Raw genomic sequence first — 23,016 nt, forward strand, 5'->3', positions numbered from 1 at the left:
AAATCACGAAATTTCATCAGCACATTATTCTCTAGACTCACAACTGAGAAATGCAGCAGGGTTCAAGCAGGAGATGATTTTAGCCCAGGTGCCACTGAAGAAGCCTCCAGGCAATTCTGAGGCCTGCCTTTCAGGTCTTCCCAAGGAGCCTCATCTGAAATATACTCTGTCGTTCCCAAGGGTCCTGCCCTGCAAATATAGTAAAATGGTTGTTAAGTTCCCATGGTTGGGCAGCTTGTCACACGGCTGTGGACTGCCCTGTTCACCAAAGATTGTGGTAGGAGCATATCGCCAGCACCTGGCTGACTTAGGGACCCACAAACAGCTCTCCATTTCCCACCCGGACTTCCTCACTAATGATGACCCATGATCTTGGCCACTTGGAAACACTGTCTCAGTTAACAAAATGTCTGGATTCCTTGGCTAGGTGAAGGACAAGGAGGCTTTATCTGACACCAAAGGTCCTGTGACTGTCACTGGTTACTGTCAGCATGCAGGACATAGAGCAGAGGGGCAGGTCACAAAGTCACCATGTCAACCTTCCTGTCCATCATAACCCTAGAGTATTGGGGGCAGGGTTGTGCAGGCAGTGAGAGGCAGAATACCCCCAGAGCAGCTATGTCCCTGGTCCCTACGGTCTGAGGCCACCACGTGGAGAACAGCAGTGAACATTAGCGAGAGGACACAAGGGCTATCGTCCCTAAGTTTGGGCAGAGGCAGCAGAGAAGGAAGTCAGAGGTAGCCTGTCATCCGCCTATCTGGGACCTTACAAAGACCACCATGAAAACATTGGGATGCCCTCCAGTACCTCACTCTGTGCTCTTCCTGCTGATGTTACTTCCATCACTGCTCAGCACAGGGAACTTCCTGTACCAGTACCATGATTGGGAAAACTACCCTGGACTGGGCTTGGGCTCAAGAAATTTCCGCCACCCCACAGCCCAGAGCCTAAAGTACATGTGGCGTCGAAAGAATTCGAAGCCGCAACCATGCCAGGCCACCCCTGACATCTACTTTGTCCTGGAAAAGTGAGTGGCTTTTCCTTACAGGGGACACTGAAGGCCCCAGCCTCTCGTCATGGTGGTCGAAACCCAGCTTCTGTAACTGACTTGTTTCCTGAAGATAGGGAGGTCCCCACAGTGCTTCCTGGTGGCTCTGACCATAGCATCTTACCTAGCCCGTCTGGGTTTTCACTGTCCTCCAGCCATGGCTGTGAGGAGCTGACCTCAGCCTCGTGGGCCGCCCACTCAGGGGCTCTGCAGAGATAGCTGCTGCCACCACGTGGCCTTGGCTTAGCTATCCTAAGCAGTCAGCTTTCTCCTACACAAAGAGCCAGAGATAGCCCTTCTGCTGTTTGCCTCAGTGTGGCTCTGGGTAGGCTGGGCTAGTCCTTAGGCCCCTCTTGGCAGTCAGGGGAAGGAAGGGGTTGTGGGGCTGGGCTGGGAGAGCTAGCCTGTGTTCTCTGAACTTCCTGGTAGGCTAGGGCTGGACTTTCTGCCCATTCAACCAGAGCAGGGTTGGGAAAGCCCTGTCTGGACTCTCTTGAATGCTTGCATCTTCAAACATCCTGGGCTGCAGAGGAGATCGGGACTTCTATTTTGGAGTGCACTCTTGGGTTGGCAAGGTGACCAAGTCGTCTGGTGACAAGACTGGGCTCTGCCCATCATTTCTGGCTTGGATCTTCTCATTTCTCTTATTCTCCTTAAACACTGGTAGGCAAGGTGACATGGGTCTAGCCCCTTGTTTCTAAGCTAGGTCAGCTACTTATGGAGCCTCTCTAGCCACTCAAAAAGAGGCCTTTTTCTCTCTACAGCCCAGGGACCCTGAAAACGATGGGCACAGCTCGTCCCTTTGACAGTTAGCACTGCCGAGGCTGGCATTTTCCCTTGGGCGTCAGGGCCAATGAGGATGTGCCCTATGGGGCTGTGGGGTGACAGCCTGTCTGAACCAGTCCTTCTGTAGAGGGATCCTCTCAGCTGCCATCCTGTTGTATTTGTCCCACCTACTTCCCTAGGGCCCCACTGTGGGGTATACAAGGGAATGGACCCTTCTCTAGGGTGGATGGAAAGGGCTCTGGGCACAGATGGGGTGTGTGAAATATTCATTATGCAGCCTGTTAATGTGCCGTCTTCAGTTGCAAAGCATGCTGGTTTCCAAGTGAATGAGGGTAAATTTAATGCCCAACACTATAGAATGAGTATCACAACTCAAGGCACCTGTCGAATTCTCCACTTCTGATCCACTCCCTCAAGGCAGTTATGTGCAAGTCTAGATTTTTTCCTCCTGGTATTATGGCCTTGTTTGTACTAACAGTATTGTGCTGAGTACCTTCCCTTTCTGTTTGAGGTTTATAAATCCACCATTGACTGATAACTAAAGTGCATTTGGCTTTTTCATAGCTTGGTTTTCCTGGAAGATTCTGTCATCTCCTTTCCCTCCATCATGTTTATAGGACTATGATGTTTAGGTCTCAGATTTTAGCACAAAGACACCCTCAGATGCCAGGTGATCACTGTTTCATTTAAGGATCAGCATTCATACATAAATGGGTGAATGTTCTGGAAGTTCTAGGCCCCTGCATGTCATACGGTCTTTCTTCCTATTGTCCTTGAAACTTGAATTTGTCTTGAGTTCTGGAATCCAGATCCTCTTTCAATATAATCTCAAAATGAAAACTTTATTATCATTTAAACTACAATTTAACTTAAACTAAACTATAATTTAAAAAAACTCAAACTTAAACTATAATTTCAAATTGAAAACTTCCAGAGTTTGTGAGCAGGGCAGATATTCTGGGTCCTTGTGAGCCTTTGTGGGAAGATACTCATCACAAAGGGCCATAACCAGGAAGCCATGTCACCTCCTGTTAGGGAAAAGGACCTGACCAGAGAGCAAAGTCTGCATTGTGTTTAGTTTTTAGAGTCAAAGCTCAGTTATTCACAACTGGGATGAGGTATACCAGAAGCAATGAGCAGTGTGTGGGATTTTAGAGAGAGTTCTAGATTCACTCATAGCTGGTTAGTATACTGTAAAAACTGGCTCTACCTTTCAGAGCTTTGTTTTTCCTCTGTTGTGGAGATTAGCTGCTATCATGGGATGTATCTGTAGGCGCATGGGTGCTGTAAGAATGATAGTCTTGCCAGTGTTAGGCTCATCTAACAGTGAGTTTGCCCATCATCTCTACACAGAGTTCAGCTGGGCAGAGGCAGCAGGAGAGTGTAAAGCGGGAGGCTGCTCTGGTGTGGAACTGTGATAGTTAACATTAGGAAACAGAGGCAAGAAGAATAAGAGTTTGAGGTCATTCTGCATAACACGTTTGAGGAGAACCTAGGATGCATGAGACTCTGTGTTTTTTTTTTTTTTTTTTTTTTTGTTGTTGTTCTTGTTTTAGTAAAGGACTAATTTGTTTGGTGGAAGAAATTTCAAGACAGGTTAGCATGTGGGCTGTGTCATGGTTATTGCTCACTGCTCATATCTAGGTCTCCAGAGAGAGACAGAAAAACAAACAAGCCAGCTATATATATGTATACGTACGTATACGTATACGTATATGCATATGTATAACATGTGGCCTGTGGGGAAAGGAGAACATCTAAGAAGTCACAGACAAAGTGGGTGCTGTGAAAGCGGTTGGAATTGTTTTAAAGACTAGCATCTTTAAAGAAAAACCTTCTCTATACAGCAGCAATAGGAAAGGTGCCCCAGGGACAAAACGCTTCCCAGCAAAGACTGTCTTCTGAGACATACAAATTCATCAGAAGCGGGAAGTCTACACTGAGAATCCCACTGCAGTAGTTCCTTGCTGGAAAACAACCCCTAGTAAAGTGTTTCTCTGGGATCAGCACACAGACAGATGGAACAGTGGTCTAAAGCAGCAAGGCTTTATCACAAGCTAGCAACCGAACATGGCAGCATGTAGTAGAACAGGTTTGTAGGCACAAAGGATGTGAGATTTCGGCGGTCATGGGCCACGATGCTATAGTTCTAGGAAGCCATTGAGTCCAGATAATATGTGGTTGGATCAGAGTACGTGAAGCTGAGGAGGTGGAATCTAAGTTTCAATGAAGACCCAAGGGGCATCTGCTGAGGAGAGCTGCAGGCACAGATTAGACCTGGAAGAGAAGCCATGTGTGTTGAAGGTAGCAGTGGACCAGGGCTACCCAAGAGATATGCTATCAAGACCCCAGATGCTGGACATGATGTTTGCCCTGCTTGGTTTTAAAGCTTTGCTTTAGTCTGATCTTTCCTTGCTATGTCTCCATTCCTCCTTTTTGGAGTAGAAAATCTTTACTCTGTGCTAGTGTATGTTAGAAACACGTGATTTGCTTTTGGATGTTATTGGAGCTCACTGCTTGAGACTCTGAAAAGATTATGCGCCTGTACCTTTGAGCAATGTTGGGACTGTTAAAAGACTGCAGGGACTTTTGAAGGTAGACTGTCTTCTGAGACAGCCGTGAGCTGACAAGGAAAGGGACTTTTGTTGGTTTTAGTGTCAAGTTTACAGGAGGTGGACATGTGGTGGTTAACATCATCAACTTGACAGGATCCAGGGTTGCTGAGGAGACACATTTTTGGACATGTATATGACAGAGTTTCTGTGTTGGGCTACCTGAAGTGGGAAGACCCGTGGTAAATGTGGGCAACATGGTTCCATGGGGCTGGAGTCTCAGGCTGAACATTCTTTGTTTTTTTCTTTTTCTTTTTCTTCTTCTCCTTCTCCTTATTCTTATTTTTATTCTTATTCTTTCTCCTCCTCCTCCTCCTTTGGCTTCTTTTGTGACAATTTCTCTGTGAAGCAGCCCTGGCTGTCCTGGAACTCACTCTGTAGACCAGGCTGGCCTCAAACTCACAGAGATCTGCCCACCTCTGCTTCCCGAGTGCTAGGATTAAAGGTGTGGACCACCGCCACCGCCACCAGGCTCTCTTTGCTCTTGGACTACGGATGCAGTAGGTCTAACTGCCTCAAGTTCCTGCTCCTATGACTTGTCCACTGTGCTGTCAAGCTGCAAGCCCAAATCAGCTTTTCTTGCCTTAGGTGGCTTTTGTCAGAGCGAAAAGAAAAGTGACTAAGTCAGTGACAATTACACATATGAGCATAGCCTTCAGGGAGGTCACGTTCATGGGCACGAGCATCACTGGAGGTGAGATGCTTCTGTCAGCAGGAGCTTCTGACTCACAGCATTCAAAACACATGAGCCAACAAAACCCAGATGCCAACAAAATGCCAGCCTCAGGTTCACTCCAAACCACCATTCAGAGTTCAGAAGGAAGAGATAACCATTGAACTCTCCTCCCTCTACCCTATACCTGAAGTCCTTTTTGTCTCTTCCTTGATGTGAAGACCAGCAAAGCTGTGGATTACAGAGCCCTTTGTTCGGGGGGGTGTGGGTCGGAGGTGAATTCTACTAGACGGAAGGTCACAGAGCCCACTTCCTTCACCTGCTTGCTTTCCATCTGGGGACCGAGAGGGAGAAGAACTGGGAGCCGGGATTTGAGAGTCAGAACTGGAAGATTCCCACAGCACTTGTGAGGACTGGGAACGATGATGTCATGGCAGCAGTGACTGGGCCTCCACCTGCCTTCTCCGAGCAGTGTCTGCGGGAGGAGCCCTTCTTAGGCCAGGGTGGCTGGGTTGTGTAGGCTGGTTGAAGGTTAGGTTCCAAAACAGACTTGCATCCCCACCAACCATAGCTAAGGCCCATCTCCCAGAGAAAATGCCTCTTTTGTGGATGTTGGGAAATGTGGGGGAATTTGGAAATGGGAATGCCATGAGAAAAGAGTAGAGGTGGCATCCACAGATGTTCTGACAAATCTGATGTTCAAGAACTCAAGAGCACAACAAAGACGATATGGCCCAGGCCTGAGTCAACCTCTGGGCCTGGATTATGACATCCAAGGACTCTGACAACCAAGTGGTGTTAAGTGATGAAAGGGGGCTGGAAACATAAAATCAAGGGCAAGTGGGGAGCCCACTCGGGGGCTTTTCCAAAAAGAGACCCTTCCCTATTTCAAGACCACACAGGCCCTACCTTGCTGTGCTCAGCCACACCAATGAGCCTCTACCATGGGGTCCTTTCAGTTCCACCAGATGGGGCTCTTTAGCTACCCTCTGCCCATTGCTGGCCCTGGAGAAAGTTAACTCTCAGGCTGTTCTAGTGTGGTGGGCACTATTGGTGTAGAGGCCTCTCTGTTAAGGAAGCCAGCGGAGGGCTGGGAAGGGAGGAAGGGGCCTGGTCCACTGGAACCCTGTATCCACCGAGGGATATCTCCTTTGTCTTCAGGTCTGAGCGCATGTCACGAGCCTGGCCGCACGTTCACAAGTTTGTGGAGGATATGGTAAAGAGGCTGTCAAAGTACGACTTGCTGCTGCAGGCTCCTTTGGGATGCATGGGGCGGGTCTGGTCGTGCAGAGGACACATTTCTCGGATTCGGGAGGTGCAAGAGTTCCTTATAGAGGGAGCACAGACCCAGCCAGGCTGATGTGCTGGGCAGGGCAGAGGACACTGTCCATTGGTCCCATGGGGTATCTGCAGTATTGGCTGCTCCTGCTTGGGAGCTAGGTGTAGTACAGGGACAGAGTTCACCCTCCAGGACCCCTCAGGCTGCAAGGTCTGAAAAGGCAGGGAGACCAGTAACTCAGTAACTAGCACTTGGTTGGGGGGGGAGGGGGGGTCAGAAGAAGAGGACAGGCAATAAGCTGTGAAGGATAAAAAGAAAGTCAAGGATTCCAAGAGGAAGTCAGGGTAGCATCCTAAAGGATATGGAAATGAGATAACTTCAGTGATGGAGAAGATAAGGACAGAGCAGCCATTAAGGTGGTTTCAAGGAAGTGGGTGGTCTCTGAGGCTGGTGAGTGCCGGTACCTCAGGGGAGGGCTGGTCAGCTTGGAAACAAGGGCATGGGGACTTACTAAGCCAGGCCAAGGGGTTAGATTTTCCAATGGGAGCCGGGGTGGGACATAGAAGTTTTATGGAGAATTGAGGAGCAAGATCAAGATTGAGATCCAGCTGAGTCAGCTGAACTAGAGATAGGTCACTGGGAAACTCGGTCAGGGATGCTTGATGGTTTTTTGAGGGTCCTGTGCTAGAGTGCAGTGGATGGGGAGAAGGGGAAGCCAGAGGAAGAACAATTCCTTGGAGTCAGGCTGAGATGCCTAGATATTTACAGCAGACAAGAGGTGAGGAGGAGGGTGGATCCGATGGAGGAGTCTTGCTTATTCAGTATGGGTGAGTGTGTATATGAGTGTGTGTACATGTGTGAGTGTAAGCACATGTAAGTGTGCATGTGTTTGAGCATGGGGATGGAGTATGGGATTGATTTGGCTGCCTCTGTTTCCCAGGAGCCACATTTCCATAGGGTTCAGAATCTTTCATGAAATTTACTCAATGTCCTCTGCCTACTAGATAAGGCCTCAAAGGGGGAAGTGAGGAGAATAGGGAAAAGAGAATTTTGTATGAGTACCTTCCTTGACATCTTGATGACATCATGTTGAGGTGGTGGCTCCTCATAAACACCTGCTTCCTCCCAGCCAGGATCTGCGGGTGTCCATCATCACCTACTCCTGTAAGGGCAACGTCATCCTACCCCTCACTGGAGACAGGTAAGTGTTTATGTGAAGGCTGATTCAGGAGTGGTGTTTCAGGCCTCCGTGGAACTGAGGGCTTGCAGAGACCTCCATGAGGGCTCCTACGGTGTCTACAGTGGCTTGTTGCCTGTTGCCTGGATACTGATATTCACTACTAACTCCAGCCTGCCAGCCCCTTGAATTCCTGCATCACTGGAACCCATAACCTGGTGCTTCCAGAAGTTTTCAACATTCTTGCTTGTCTGTCTTCCACCATTCTTGACTCTTCTCTGGGACCTGGCTATGACAACACACGGGGTTGAGGAGGGTGGAGGATATGTGAATCCCCTGGATAGCCCGGGCTTGTACAGAGCCTGATGGACCTGCTCATCCTCTGCCTGGGTTGGTGGGACAGAGAGACAGCTGGGAGCCAGGGGAAGGTTCTGGGGTCCAGAGAAAGGCAGCTGAGGCCCACTCTGGAAAGGGGGAATCCCAGAGCAAAAGCAAGAGTCCAGTGCTGGCCTGTACACTACAGACAAATATGTGGAGCATGTACCCACAGAGGGAGGTGACCCACTTGTCCCCAGAGTATCAGAGAAAGGATGTTGTTGGGGGCTTCGGGGGGTGGGGGGAGAACTTTGGATGGTTGGCCTGGAACTCCATCCAGAGCAAGAAGAACAGAGCGAGAAGGGCATGATGTTTAGCATTAGGGGTGTGCAGAGGTCTAGGAAACCCCTGTCCAGTGCCTGGGGGTGAAACAGGATGTGTCCCACACCTATGGAGATGACAGCTCCAGTTCATTTGGGGAAAGGAACATGAGCATTGGCTCCAAGAGCCCAGGAAAGATCTGATATGCCCTGTGGCTTGGGTTTGGAGAAACCCCACCGGGTTTGAGTGGCAGAGAGAACATCTATGGGAAGGCTTCCCACAGGAAGCCCAGAGAGGCAGTAGGGGCCGGGCACATGGGTGGGGGCTGGGCTGGGGCTGGCAGACTGTGATTTGACCCTACTAGGCCTAATGGGTGTTACCCTCATACTTCCTAGGCTAGGCTGGGCCACGAATAAGGTCTTCAGAGCTCAGCTCACGGCAAGATCTCTTTCTCCCCAACAGGAAGCCACCTTAGAGTCCCCTGTTAGTCCTCCTGCTGTGTCTGTGCAGCCTTGCCACACTGGATTATCCTCATACCCCACTTCCTGTCCCAGAACAGCTGGCAGACCCAGGCCTGCCTGCCTCAGTCAGTTCTATCTGACGTAACAGCACCTGACAGGCCATGTCACTTCTAGCTCAGGAAGCAGCACAGTGGCCTCATGGACCGCCTCAGGGCCCACTCTCAGGCTCAGGCTTCTTTGTTGGGAGCTTGTGGAGCCCACAGTTGGGCTCATGTCTAAGTAGACTGACTGGCTGCTGCCTTTAGCGGACTGGAGGAGAAGTCATGCCAGGACTCTGTGACAGGGAAGACAGGAGCCGGGCAGTGACTCAGCTGGTGACATGGCCCTCTTCAGCCCTGCCCACCGAGTAATAGACTGCTCAGGAGGGTGACCTCAGCACCAGGGTTCCAGTTAGGAATGCGGGCCCCCATGAGAGTCCTCGGCTTTGACGCTGGCTGAGAACTTCCCTGTCCTCCGACCCCTGTCCTAAGCTGCCTTCATGCTCATGGGATCAGAGACAGAGAAAGGCCCAGGGAAAGCTTGGGGATGTCTTGTCACTGTCCGTAGTCTTCATGTCACCTTTATTTTTGATTTTTTTCAGAGAAGAGATCCTTAAGGGTGTTGAAAGATTGAAGTATAGCATACCGGCAGGACACGAACACCTTTACCGAGGACTGTGGAAGGTGTGGAGGGCTAGGGCCACTTACGTGTCCACTCCTGTGGGGTCATCTCACAACGTCTCCCATGTTCCTTTGTTTCCTTGCAGGCACATAGGCAGATAAGAAAGGCATACCCAGGAGGTGAGCTGCCTGCACTTTTGTTGCATGGGTCCCCACAGAGCCGGGATTCCCTGGAAAGGCCACGTGCAGATCCTCAGGCCTCTTCCAGTGCTTGTCTCACGGCCCCTTCTCTGGGCCTCAGGCCTCTGTGAGCACTGTGTTTGCGATGCTTCTGAGAAGGGTAGGAGGCCCCATATGGCTATGTGTGGGCCTCGATCACGCTGAGGTCTTTGTCCTATAGACGGCCCTGTGAACAGAAAGGAGATAAGGGCAGTGACCCATGCAGGGAACCAGGGTTTGGTGTCCCCTTGGCTGCCACATCTTCCTTTTCCAGTTCTTTTTTCTTAACCTGTCTCTTGCATCCATGTGTCAGGCAGTAGAGGGGGCAATGCATAGCCAGGGCCCATGCCCCGGAGGGTAGGCCCATAGCACTTGTCTGGAATAGGTAGGAGCAGATGGGGAAAGATGCTGAGATGTGGAGTCCCTTGTCTAACACCTGTTGACCTATAGTCCTGACTACTGGGCCCACTGTTACCAACAGAACATCTTCAGGGCTGTGCCCAGAGTTAGTACCAGCTTCCGCCCTCCTCACTCGGCATCCTCAGCCTCACGGATAGGCTCAGTAGAGACTGGATTTCCCTGAGGGTACAGCCAAATCGACCTCTCTAGACTGCTTCTGACCTCTCTGCCTCCTAATCTGTAGACTAGGTAGTGAACATAGTCCCTTCTCATTATGGGGATCACTGAATGGTGGGTTCTGGATCTGGGCTCCTGACCCAAGTGGCTAAGGGGTTGAGGAAACTGGGCCTGCATTGGGTAGTGGGGGTCCCAGAGGTTCTGTGGGCCTCTCCTGGAACCTCAAGCACCAAGTCACTCTTGCTTTCCGGCAGGTGTCCATCGTCCCAGCATGATCATCTCCTTGCTCAACAGTCCTCTGGATAATGATGCCTATCAGTATTCAGTGGAAGAGGTGAGCCCAGCCGTCTTCAGCTGCGTCTCTTCCTTGCCGTCTACGTTGGTGGCTTACATGTGGCTCTTGTCTTTCTCCTAGGCTGACAAAGCTCGGAGGATGGGAGCGTCTGTTTACAGTGTGGGTGTGGGCAGCTCTAAGAAAGATCAGGTAACTGTCTAAGTGACCAGGTACCCCTCTGAATCCAGGTAAAGCAACCCTCTGCCCAGAGGTGGTCATCTCACCTACCCTGGTGGTTTGGGTAACAGGTGGCCACTGCAGCAGTGTGGCGAACCTGACAGACTCTTCCCCTGGGTAGATGGGTGACCAGAGAACTTGCTGTTTTCAAAGCCTGGGCTAGGGACAGAAGCCAGTGTCTGAGCCATAACTGAATCAAATGACTCCTGGCTGGATGTTCAAGTCACCTCTCTCTTTTAGATAGAAGGAATTGCAGACAAACCAGAAAATGCATTTCCAAATACGAAAGCCGAACATCTGAATGACCTCATTTTCCCAGTGAGTGCAATGGGTGTAGGCAGAGGCGGGCCACCTCACAGGATTCCTGAAGCTTACTTTTCTGACCTTGTTTACTGCTTTCTATGTTCCAGCTAGCTTCCAAGGCCTGTCCATCCCTTACGTCTTTAGATACACGGATTATATGTATCAGAGGTAAGAGATGAGGGGACTGTTGTAAGCAGACAAATGTCTTGTGTGTGCATGCATGTGTTTGTGGTGTGTGGGTGATATGCATACAATGAGTATGTATGCATATCAGTTTCTGGATGGTGTGCAAAGTTTTGTGTGCATGTGGTTTATATGGGTATATATTCTGCGTGTATGAATGTGTTTTTGTGTTATTATATAATGTGTCTTTATGTATAGATTTTGTGTTGTGCATATGGTACATGATATGTATATTTGGATATATTGTGTAAACAAGGAACACATGTACGTTGAAATATGGATAATTGTGGAATGTGTGCGTGTGGGGGATGAACATGCACGGGGTGGTCATGATTTGGGTGTGGCATAATTGTGGAATGTGTACGTGTGGGGGATGAACACACATGGGGTGGTCATGATTTGGGTATGGCATAATGTACATTTGGAAGGTACATGGCATGATGACATAGCAATATGTGTACAATTACTGCTCATTTTTCTCATACCGAAAGTGTAATTGCTGGGAAAAGGGTACAAAACTTTCAATGAAACCTAGATGGAGCCACCAGTAGTACATCTAGAGAAGCTTGGTTACTTCCAGAAAAGTCAAGCACTGAACACTCATGAAATGAGGACAGTAGCAGATCAGTCACTGAGCAATAAAGAGAAAGAATTGGGAGCAGAGGGTATACACTATGTTACTAGAAGCACGAGGGACTCTTTGTGCCTACAAAATTGTCTACAAAGACAGCCATGTTCACTTCACCTCAGCACTGAAGTGGTAGATGCCTGACCCCAAGGACTGGAGCTGACAGGGGTGCCTTCGGTCCATTCCAGCCTCCCAGGTCAGCTTACAGAGGTCATGCATGTGTCTGGTCTTGGGAGAAAGCTGCCTTTCTTTGCCACGATCATGGTGCATTCAGGCTTGGTCACCATGTGGCTGGCCTTTGTGTCCTGCAAAAGAAGGCAGGACAGGGAGGCCTGGGTTGCTCTGCTTCCTTCAGTCTCGGCAGCTGGATCCTGATATCTGTGTCCTCCCCCAGAGCCCAGGGCTCTAGGCTTGGGCAGACAGACAGGACTATGCTATAAAGAAGTGGCATGCACAGGCTGTCAATGAGATTAGAGACTGGATAGAGAGGTGACAGGTATGACCTCTAGAAGATGGTAGGTGCTAAGACAGAACCTGATGATGCTATTTCTATTCTGGTTCTGGGCTCTATTCTGCCCCTTGGCCTTCCCCGCGCTGTGTTAGAGAGAGGAGATTGCTGTGTGGAGGAGTGCAGGGAAGAAGCCTCCTTCCTCACAGGTTCTCTTCTACTTCTGGGTAAAGGAGTCCAGTCATGCAGCCTTCCTTCACGTTTCTGATTGTCCCATGGTGTCTGATTGCCTTGGTGTCTGGGCAACTGTGACAAACCCCAGATGGAAACATGAGTTGTCTCCAATGAGACAGGTACCTCCAGACATCAGTTCAACCATGGACCTGTTGAACTGTTGGCCATCTTGTGCAAACCTGCACATATAGAGTGCCTGTTTTTTGGAGGGAAGCCCAAGGCAGGATGTTGCACCCCAAGTGAAGCTGAATGGGCTGTTTCTTATGGCTAGCACTGAGTCAGCCTGTGTTCCTGGAGTCTGAAGAGGGAGGAGAGTCCTTGGTCAGCTACCTTTGGGCATCTGAAGTGCACAGGGTACAGGGATGGGCTGTATGTGGGCCCTGAGGCAGCTGGGCAAGGGCACAGGCTGAGGAAATCCTATCTGGCTCCTGTGGGAAGAGCCAGCCTGCCACCTACTCTGTGTCTCCTGTATGTGGTCTTCAGGGTCAGAGAACATCTCCACTGCTGTGAGGAAGAGTGTCAGCAAGCAGGAACCAATACAGATGTTGGCTCACACAGAGATTCTCCCTTGTTGGAGGCCGCCTGGAAATTCCATTTTAGGGTGAAAAGATAGATTCAAGAGAACGAAGCCCCCAGCTCTCCTCAGGGTTTGAACATTGTCTTTACAGAATCAAACCCGGTGGTAATTCGTGGATATGGCTTTGACTTTGCCATGCGTCAAGAAGAGGTTATTTGCAGGTTCTATTTCAGTGACATTGATATGAGTTTCAAAGGTAAGTGGGGTCACTTCTCTCAATCAAGTCTCCTCACCCTCACTGACTGTCCTGCTGGACACCGGGGTAGTGTGTCTAAGTGAAAAGAGCCCTGACGGAGATACCTGGGATGCCACCTCCTTCGCTGACACTTTTACCAGAATTCTTTTAAACTTACTACATGCAAGAAAAATTCATGTTTTTATTTTTTATTCCCTGCCCTACATTCATCTAATTCTTATATATTTTTATTATTAGACCTTTGAATTTATTCCTCATTTCGTATCATTTCCTTTCCTTCTTCAAACTTCTCCTGTCTCCCCAGGCCCCATTCCCTCTCAAATCCCTAGCCTCCTCCTCTTTGTTATTGTCACACATAGAACAGATAGAACCTGCTGAACCCATTCACTGTTGCACGTACATGATTCCAGCCTGAGCCCTTGGCATTGGACAATCATGTAGGGCTCCTCCATGGGGAGACTCCTTTACCCTCCTGCTCTCAGAATCCCTTAGTGGCCTATAGATTTTTGTCTTGGGTGGCAGACAGTCTTTTTTCTTTTCTATTTTCCCTTTCTACTGCAGTTTAGGAATACTTTTATGTTTTATGTCCTTTTTAAAGCCACACACACACACACACACACACACACACACACACACGTGTGCGCATATAGTTGTGTCCCGTCCCCCCCCCCCCCCCCCCGAAATAGGGTTTCTCTGTGTAACAGTCATGGCTATCATGGAACTCATTCTGTAGATCAGGCTGGCCTTGAACTCACAGAGATCAGTCTGCCTCTGCCTCCCGAGTGCTGGGATTAAAGGCAAGAGCCACCACCACCTGGCATGACATATTTTTCATGATTTAATTTTTATTTTCCTCCTTACATTTAATTGTAATTTTGTTTTCAGGTTGTCTCATTATTGGGAAATTTGCTTGTTTGTTCTCTTCTTACTAATCTCCAATTAGTTTCTTCTCCCTTGTCCACAGTTTTCTCCTCCACTCCTCTACTTATTTATCTTCTCACTTATTTAAAAACCCTCTTTCTCCCCTTGCCTTGTCTGAGTTCTTTATCTTGTTTACTATCCCCATACTTATCCTAAATAAACACAGACACAATGGATTTTTTTCAACTATAAATAAAAATGAAATCATGTCGTTTTTCAGGAGAATGGATAGATCATCATGTTAAGCAAAATAAGCCAGATCCAGAAAGACAAATGCTACATGTTTTCTCTCACAAGTATAATCTCCCCACCCACACGTGTGTGCGCACATGTGGGTGTGTGTGTGTGTGTGTGTGAAAGTGCACGTGTGTGTACTTAGGTTATGAAAGGGGAAGGTGATCATAGTGCCCAGTAGGTGAGCCCTGAGGTGCAAGGGCTCTTGCTGCCTGCTTCTACCGGGCACCAGAGTGCTCTTTGATGCTGGGGTCCACCAACAGTCTCTGTATTGAAGAAGGTAGAGAGGAGATTGCTGCTTATTGATCAGCTCTGCAGGTAGAGGGCAACAATGGTGGAAGGGACGCATCTGTTGGTCATTCGTGTCTTTCTCTTTTAGATGTAAAAGCCTTCAATCTAACCAAGACAACGGTTACTTGTCCTGGACCGATCGTAGAGGAACCAGGGAAGTAAGTGCCCCTTGTTGGAGGCCTCGATGGAAGAGATCAGTGGTCAGTGTTTACCAATATAGTGTGGAATCTAAGATGTCTCCTCTGCTGTAGAACACCTCTCTGCCTGCAGGTGGGCTGCAGTACCCTCCCACCTGGCCCTGTCGGTGGCTCCCATGGTGCTGAGTGATGCACAGTGCTCAGGCTTTACTGAGGGCGGGATGCAGGAAATGATGGGACTGAGAGCTGCAACATTTTCTCTGACCATCCCCCTGGTACAAGCCAGCATGGTGATTCCATGCCCATCTCCCTGATGCCTTAGCTCAAAGGCCGTGGAATGTAGGTGCTTCTCATGGTCTAACCTGCAGCCCTTCACTATCATTGCAGAGGTTCACTCCTAGTTCCTCTCTTTACCCACAAGTCCATTCTGCAGCAGTTTGGAGTGTCTGAGATTTAGTATAACCATGAGAAGAACTGGGGTTATTTCTTAAGCCAAGCCCAAGGTCCTTGTGACCAGGCTGTTTCTCAGTGTTTGTCTCTGTGTTAGAGTGATCCATGTTCTACTCAGCCTGGACAACGGAAGAAACTTCCTGAATAAAAATTTATTCGTTGCCAGCAAGCTATGTGTGAGTACCAGGGTGGGGCTGGGACCCCATCTGGGCAGACCCTCTGGTTGGTGCAGGTCTCCCCAGTAGGTCAAAGGGGCAGAGAGGCCCCAGGCAGGCCCCAAGGGCAGTTTATACACACAAGCAACTTAGGTGACCCAGCCCAGTTTCCAGAAGGGCCAGGGAGACATGCACCAAGCTGTCTGCCAGGGCCTGTCCATGATGTTTAGGGCATGTAGCCCTTCCACAGGGGTGTCCCAGGTTCAGGAATACAAAAGTCCACCACCACAGTCAGGGTGTATGTGACAAAGAAATGGAGCCCTGGACACTAATGTTGTGCCACACACACTCGAGACCCCCTGCCTCAAGCCTGTTTGGTGACAACAGAGCCCCCTGCAGTGTGACGGAAGAGGGTGTCAAGGAAAAGGAGGTTTCTCTCAGCTTATAAGAACCCATCAGAGTTGAGTGGCATCTTTGGGTTTGCCTGGCTCATCCCTCACCTCCACATGTAAGTTGGGAGGATGCACTCAGATTTCTGCACCGTTGGCACTCACCACCTAACATTCCCAGACATAAGTACCGAAGCAGAGACGCCCATGTCTTCAGCCCCCCGCAGCAGCTATGGTTACATCTTCTCAGCTTCCAGGCAAGCATCACGGGGTCCCGGGCACCTCCTCCCAGTGATTTCTACAGCCCTTGCTCTTAGCAGGCCTCGGACTCAGTAGGGTTGGACAGGCTGCAGCCTACTCTAGGAGGCAACTAGGGGAGTAGTCCCAATCCTGAAGTTCTGTGGCCTGAGCCTGAGCCACCACTGTGAACTCTGACCTTGCTAAGTGTCCATGAGGGTGGCCACTGCTTAGGTCACAAGACGGGCCTTAGAGGGATAAAGGGTGAGCACCAGGCTGTGGGGCTGGGAAGTAGGAAGAGAGGTCTTGCAGCCTCTCCTGGAGATTTGGTCACCCATAGCCTCGTGCACTGTCAGCTGAAGCCATAGTGAAGGCCGTGATCCTCAGACCACAGAGAATCCTGGGCCATCCTCACCTTGGCAAAAGCCTTGGAGCAGGGCCAGAGGTAGGATCTCCGGGTGACCCATCAGTTCTGAGGAGCCCAGGAATAAGAGAGAGGACGAGAAGCCAAGCTGCAGATATCTAGGAGGGCCTTACACAATCGCCCTTGGTCTCTGCGGGATGTGCTTGTGGCGGTGGTGGCATATAACCTTTCTCTATCCCAGGGCAAATCCTCCACTACAGCGGGAGCTACCACAACCACTAGGGAACTCACAACTAGGACAACAAGCACGACCACCACTACAACTACCACCACGATGATCCCGCCTACCACGACCACCCGGCCGACAACCACTGTCTCTACCACCCGGCCGACAACCACGGTCCCTACCACCTGGCTGGTCACAAAGGAACTGAAGCCAAGCATCGACAGATTCATTTTTGCCCCTATACTCCTGACCCTGCTGCTGACTGTGTTGCTGATGGGCTGTTTCTGGCAGTTGTGTTGCCTTCCGGTGAGGGCCCCTACCTGCTCAGTCTGGGGCCCAGGAGCACGTCCTCCGTCCAAGAGGCATAGATGCAAGGCAGCCCCATGACCCTGGGGACGGCAGAGCACAGAGTCAGAACTGTCAGGTCCCATTTCTACCCAGGGGAGCAGACAGTGGAGAAAGCCAACAGGAGCCCGGAGGTCAGGGGAGACTGTAAGACCCTGGGCTTCTCTTAGGGGAAGGGATGGAGTGTGGGCTCTGACGCAGGTGGGGCTCCACAGGTAGGCAGCACTTAGTGCCAGGCTTCTCCAGGATCGGCACCTTGACCCGGCTCATCACTCCCACCTGCAGAGAAGGGGGGGCTCCAGCAGATCAGGGGGGGCCCACTGCGCACAGCAGCACAGGCTTGAGCGCCCACACCCATCCCAGGATATGTGCATCCCTGCTCCAGAGCAGCTTACCCTGTCTGCTGAGCTGAGGCAGAGTCCATTTTATACACACCAGCTTCTTTTGTCTGTTTTACCCTCCAGCCTGTTGTGGAACTGCCCCCACCTAAGCCCCAACCACAGGTAAGTCATGCGTTGGAGGTCTAAGGACAATGACCTTCGAACGAGGCATCAAAGACCTGTCTGTACTCAGGAAGGAAGAAGGGTAGAGGATCTCAAAGGGTCCACGAAGGGGCTCACGGTGACATCACCCAAAGACTCTTAGGATCTCCTGCCTTGGCCACACAATCAGCACCATGCGGCACTGTGTCAGCATGAGCAGCTAATATCTACCGACTCCGTGGTTTTCAGGGGACCTCAAAGGACTCTGTTTGATGCTGAGGTTGCAGCTCAGTTCCTGAGAGCAGGCTTCTGTGTCAAGCCCTGGTCCCCACCCCCATGTTGGAGGTCTTCTTGCTCCATTAGATCTGTCTTCATCCCTGTCTCCTGGCAGCGCAGAGGGGTTGGCTGGGATCAGCCTAAAGACCTGAGGGAAGATAAGGAGGGTGAAGGAGTCCCAGCTGGCCCTGGGCTGTGAGGGATGTCCCCAGGGAAGCACAGGAACAAGGTGGATGAGCATCTGTGGCTCAAGTCAGGTGAGGACCAGAAGTCATAGTGAGAGGCTGGGGCAGGTGGAGCCTGGGTTGGGGCTGGGATAGGAACAGCCTCCCCATCTTGCCGGGACTGTGCTGACTGCAGAGTGGCCTGGGTGAGGATGCCTGTGCGAAGGCCGAGGCAGACGTAAGGGACAGTTGCCTGTTAGTGCTGGCCTACAGCAACCAGGCCAGGCTTCTGCCAACCAGGCTGGCCTAGGAAGCGGGCTGTTACTACTTTGAGAAGCTATTACTCGGAAAGCTGTGGGGAGGGAACTCCCTGCTTTTCTCTCCATGGAAGACCTTCCCAAGGTGTGGGTTACATTCTTCCATTCACCCCAAAACAAGAGCTGAGTGGCCCCACAGTGCCAAGTGCTGTGAAAAGTACAGACAAGGATCAGACAGGCTTTTCTCTCTCCTATCAGCCCAAAAAGAAGAAACAGCCCCCTCCTCCAGTGTCTCCTCCAGCACCACCTGTAAATCCACCCCCCATTGTGATCATCTGCTGCTGTACCTGTGGTAGCCTGTCCGTGAGCAGAGATGTGGAGGTGAGAGGGCCCCCGGGGGGGGGGGGCTGTGACTCCAGCCTGCCTGGTTGCTGGGGGATGCAACTCTAGGGAGCAGGATCAGAACGGATATGTATATGAGAAGAACCAGATGTAGTTCCCCCCCTTATCCTAGGGAGGAGAGCATGCAGGAGGGTCCCAGGCCAGTTGTCCTCCAAGTCTTCTTTCATCCAGGAGGTCCAGGTCCAAAGGAGGGAAAAGCTGGCTTGGCAGCAGCTTGGGCTCCCGGCTCTGGTTTCTTCCTGGATTTGTCTTCTTCCTCCTTGGTCCTGACTCTTATACATGTACACACACACACACACACACACACACACACACACACACACACACGATGATCCCTGCTTCCTTCTGGAAGTTTTAGTTCCTCTGCAGCCTCGCAGGCTAGCTGAGACCCAGTCCCACCTATCTCCTGCCTATGGCATGAAGAGAAGTCAACACAAGTTCTCCAGCGGAAGAGAAGGCTACTGGCCCTGGGCCTAGTCTAGCGTACAGGGCCTGGCCCCACCTACCGCACCAGGCCTATTGAGCCTGAACTTTACAGCTGAGGTTGTAGGGTTCCCAACCCCTAGAGCTAAGGCTCTTCTGCTCTCTATATTTCTGCCTTGGTCTGTGTCACCTACACTGAGCAAGACATGGCTGCTTAACCTGCCTCTCCTGTGCGGCCCTTCTCCAGGTCTATGTCCACATCATGGCTCCCCTAAAGGCCTCTGCTTGCCATCACACACCCCTCCAGCCTCTAAACTTCTCCAAAGGCAGCTTCTCTCCCCACCGAGACCTATGTTGTCTCATCCCAGATTCTTAAACTGTGTGTCGCAGTGATGGTTCCGGGCACTCAAAGCTGTAAGCTCCTCTCTCCAGGAGCACACTTGGGCTCTTTCTCAGAATTCCTTGAGTACAGAGTCCTAGAACAAGGGCCTGTGTGCCTTCTCAGGCAGAGTCCATGCCCCACTTCTTCCCCGTGATCGCACGTATGTGTTTTTCAGGGCAATGTGACCGTGTGCAACTTCAACCCCCACAGCTGCCACCAGTTGCCACTGATGTGGCCTCAGACTGATGACCAGGTGAGTGGGCCCCAAGGCCACTCCAGAGGGGCAGAATGGCAACTTCTCTTGCCTGTGACAGATACCTTCTAGGACTGCAGCTCAGAACCATGTCCTAGCATGAGCTGAGGAAGAATTCCCAGGACATGAGACCTGGTACTAATGAGCCTCCTAGAGCCTCTCTGAAGTCAATGGCTGGTCACTTTGGCCGTAGCTGACAGCACTGTCTGAGCAATAGTGACCCCATCTACCAGGCAGTACGGTCCTTCGTGTGTGTGTGTGTGTGTGTGTGTGTGTGTGTGTGTGTGTGTGTGCATACACATGTATAAGCAGGTATTCTTGCCTGTGTATGTGAACAAATGGAGGTCAGAAGTCAATAATGCATGCCTTCCTCAATTGTTCTCCCCTTAATTTTTGAGACAGGGTCTCTTATTAAACCCGTAGCTTGCTGTTTCTACTGGACTGCCTTGCCAGTGATTTCATGGAATCTGCCTCTGCCTTACTCAGTTGTGGGGTTAAGAACACACACACACGACTGTGCCCAGCTATTATGTGGGTGCAGGGGAGGTGACTAAGGTCACTCTTACAGGGCTACTTCAGGTCTGCCTCATCCTAATGATGCTTTCTGGGCTCTGACTGCCCAATTCATGGTCTGCATGGCAGTCATTGGTAAAGCGGGAATGTGAACTCTGTCCTGAGCCTAGAGGAAAGGTGGAAAAGAGTACCCTTTGCCTTCTCCAGTCCAAGGTCTGTGGCTGCTCTGGAACTGGGAATGTGACATATGGCAGAGAGCAATGTCTGAGGACGTGAATAGAGGCTTCCATGGGTGTATGTATAAGGTCTCTAAGCTGTGTTATAAAATACATAAGAGTGTCAAAGAGAGCCAGGTGGTGGCGCACACCTTTAATCTCAGCACTCAGGAGGCAGGGGCAGGCAGATCTCTGTGAGTTCAAGGCCAGCCTGGTCTACAGAGTGAGTTACAGGACAGTTAGGGCTACACAAAGAAAAAAACGCTATCTTGAAAAAAAAAAAAGTACAAAGAGAAGGGAATTTTGAAAGAGGCTTCATTTTGGAAGATACTGGCATGAGAAAGCCAGTGCCTTTAGTGCCGCCAAGAAGTCTTATCTAAATGGCCTCATGTTAGCCCCACAGGTAGGCCTAACAAGTCTTCAGTTGATCAGACTCATGAATTATTATAGCTCCTTACAAAGTGTCTGCTCATGCTCCGATAAACACCACAGTATCCTGAAGAGAGAGAGGAAAGAAGAGTGTAAAGGGGCTTTTTGAAAAACACTACCCAACAATTCCTGTCTGTGTTCCACTCGCTGGAGCTCACTCCCATAACCACCTTGGGACACATTACTTCCTCGATGAGCACACTGTACCCTTTAGCAAAATCCACTCGCTGTTGTGAAGAGGGTAAATGGATGCAGGGTTACTTGACAGCATTTGGTTTTGCCGACCCCTTTAAGAGCTGGGTTACACAGACAGCAGGTCAGGGGTAGGCTTAGCAGCAGCCCCTACCTCCAAGCAGACCCCCAAGGTTGGACTTGGAGTGAGCAACATGGGAGGCTTTTGTAAAAGGCCTAATAAAGACTCTTCATGGTTACCTGGGCACAAGAAGCTGGCAGAGGGACATACAGGCAAATGTGGAGTGAATCGAGTCTGTGTGGGTCCAGGCTTCCAGGTTGGAGTGTGTGGCAGCAGGTAGGGGGCAATCCTAGGACTGTACACAGTGGGGGTGGACATAGAGCGAGATAGAGACCTCAGCGGGGTGGGCATAGAGTGAGATAGAGACCTCAGCGGGGTGGACATAGAGTGAGACTGAGACCTCAGCGGGGTGGACATAGAGTGAGATGATAGAGACCTCAGCGGGGGTGGGCATAGAGTGAGACAGAGACCTCAGCAGGGGTGGACATAGAGTGAGATAGAGATCTCAGCGGGGTGGGCATAGAGTGAGATGATAGAGATCTCAGTGGGGTGGACATAGAGTGAGATAGAGACCTCAGCGGGGTGGACATAGAGTGAGATAGAGACCTCAGCGGGGTGGGCATAGAGTGAGATAGAGACCTCAGCAGGGGTGGACATAGAGTGAGATAGAGATCTCAGCGGGGTGGGCAGAGAGTGAGATGATAGAGACCTCAGCGGGGGTGGGCATAGAGTGAGATAGAGACCTCAGCGGGGTGGACATAGAGTGAGATAGAGACCTCAGCGGAGGTGGGCATAGAGTGAGGTAGAGACCTCTGTCTCACTGGGTTGAGAGGCAGGTGTACTGAGAAGCACCTGTTTGTCCCCCATCTGGCTTCCTTGCATCTCCTATGTGAGAAAACAATGTCTTCCCTTTGGATGGTTAATAGTCCTGAATAGTCCTGAACTCACCCCTATTTCCTGCCCCAGAGCATTCGTGGCCCCTTGTACTTGTCACAGACTTTGCACACTGTAGTGTAGAATGACTTCGGTGAGCTAAAGTCAAGTTGTTTCCAGGAGCCCATGCTTGTGAGGTTGTGGAAGAGTCCTTGCCCTTTATGGCCTCTGGAGACGAAGCCTCAGCCTTCCATAGTGTTAGGCCCTGTCTACCTATGGAGCCAGCAAGGCAGAGCCCTCCAGGAGCCCTGCCCATACCAACCCTGGCCTTGTCTGCTGCCGGGGTTTGCACATGCTCCTTTCACATCTCTAGCATGGCTTCCCACCCCAAAATCCTTAATCACATTCACAGAAATCCTTCTGCTGCATAAGGCACAAAAAACAAAGTTTCTCAGAACCTGCGGCTCTTTCCTGGTCTCCACACCATGCAGCCTCCTGCTACCTCCAGCAGATCTGAAAGGAGAGTACAAGTGGCGGCGGGGAGGCGAGGGGTAGGACCAAGGGAGAAGAAGAGTTGCCCAAGCTTACCCAGCGGTGCTGTGGTGCTTCCCGCCACCCAACCAAGCGACCACAGCTTCCAGGGCCTGTTTGGGGTGGTATCTCAGTGTTCTGTCTCTCCTCTTCCCTGCAGGGGCCGTGCACCAACTTTGCCCTCCTGAAGGCCCTCTGTGCTCAGGACCCCTGTGGTCCCAAGGCCATCCTGCCACCCAGCCACGAGTGTCTGCCTCTAGCATCCTGCTCTCAGTGCAGCCAGTTCCCAGGCAGCTGCTCCAGGCTTCCGTCCAGGTTGCAGTTGCTCACCCCCTCTTTCCAGAGTCCCACGGTCACTCCAGCCCACTGAGTGAACCTCTCAGCTGCCACAGAGCCAAGGCTGAGCGGGCTTGGCTGCTGTGCCCTGTGTATCAGGGTGAGGATTTTAATAAAAGAAATAGTAGATTGGAACTTGCTGCTCATTAACAAATCTGTCTCCCAGGGAGATGCTCTACTTCTTGAGATGTGATTCTGCTGCAGGACAGGACAGGGCTCTCTAGCATCATGTGACTAGACAAGGGCCACTGTTATTTCTGACGACTATCTT

General features: G+C 50.7%; 1 protein-coding gene across 1 annotated transcript; it reads left to right on the forward strand.

The window, feature by feature from the left end:
• The first annotated feature begins 581 nt into the window (after positions 1-581).
• LOC119088552 (anthrax toxin receptor-like) lies at positions 582-22,880 on the forward strand. The gene is made up of 17 exons (XM_037208712.1): positions 582-1,028; positions 6,282-6,353; positions 7,529-7,600; positions 9,314-9,395; positions 9,479-9,512; positions 10,382-10,461; positions 10,543-10,611; positions 10,879-10,956; positions 11,049-11,109; positions 13,103-13,207; positions 14,742-14,811; positions 15,338-15,416; positions 16,627-16,917; positions 17,421-17,459; positions 18,394-18,516; positions 19,518-19,595; positions 22,570-22,880. Exons 1-17 carry the CDS (start codon positions 781-783, stop codon positions 22,777-22,779), a joined length of 1,791 nt encoding a protein of 596 aa, XP_037064607.1. The 5' UTR covers positions 582-780; the 3' UTR covers positions 22,780-22,880.
• Positions 22,881-23,016: the final 136 nt, after the last annotated feature.

This window comes from Peromyscus leucopus, chromosome 9 (genome assembly GCF_004664715.2).
Source record: "Peromyscus leucopus breed LL Stock chromosome 9, UCI_PerLeu_2.1, whole genome shotgun sequence".
Lineage (NCBI taxonomy): Eukaryota > Metazoa > Chordata > Mammalia > Rodentia > Cricetidae > Peromyscus > Peromyscus leucopus.

Bases quoted from the DNA above. Each gene is read 5' to 3' on its own strand.
- LOC119088552 (XM_037208712.1), top strand. From the start codon at position 781: ATGAAAACATTGGGATGCCCTCCAGTACCTCACTCTGTGCTCTTCCTG. The intron at 10,612-10,878 runs GTAACTGTCTAA...TCTCTCTTTTAG, and splicing joins GCAGCTCTAAGAAAGATCAG to ATAGAAGGAATTGCAGACAA. The intron at 13,208-14,741 runs GTAAGTGGGGTC...TTTCTCTTTTAG, and splicing joins CATTGATATGAGTTTCAAAG to ATGTAAAAGCCTTCAATCTA.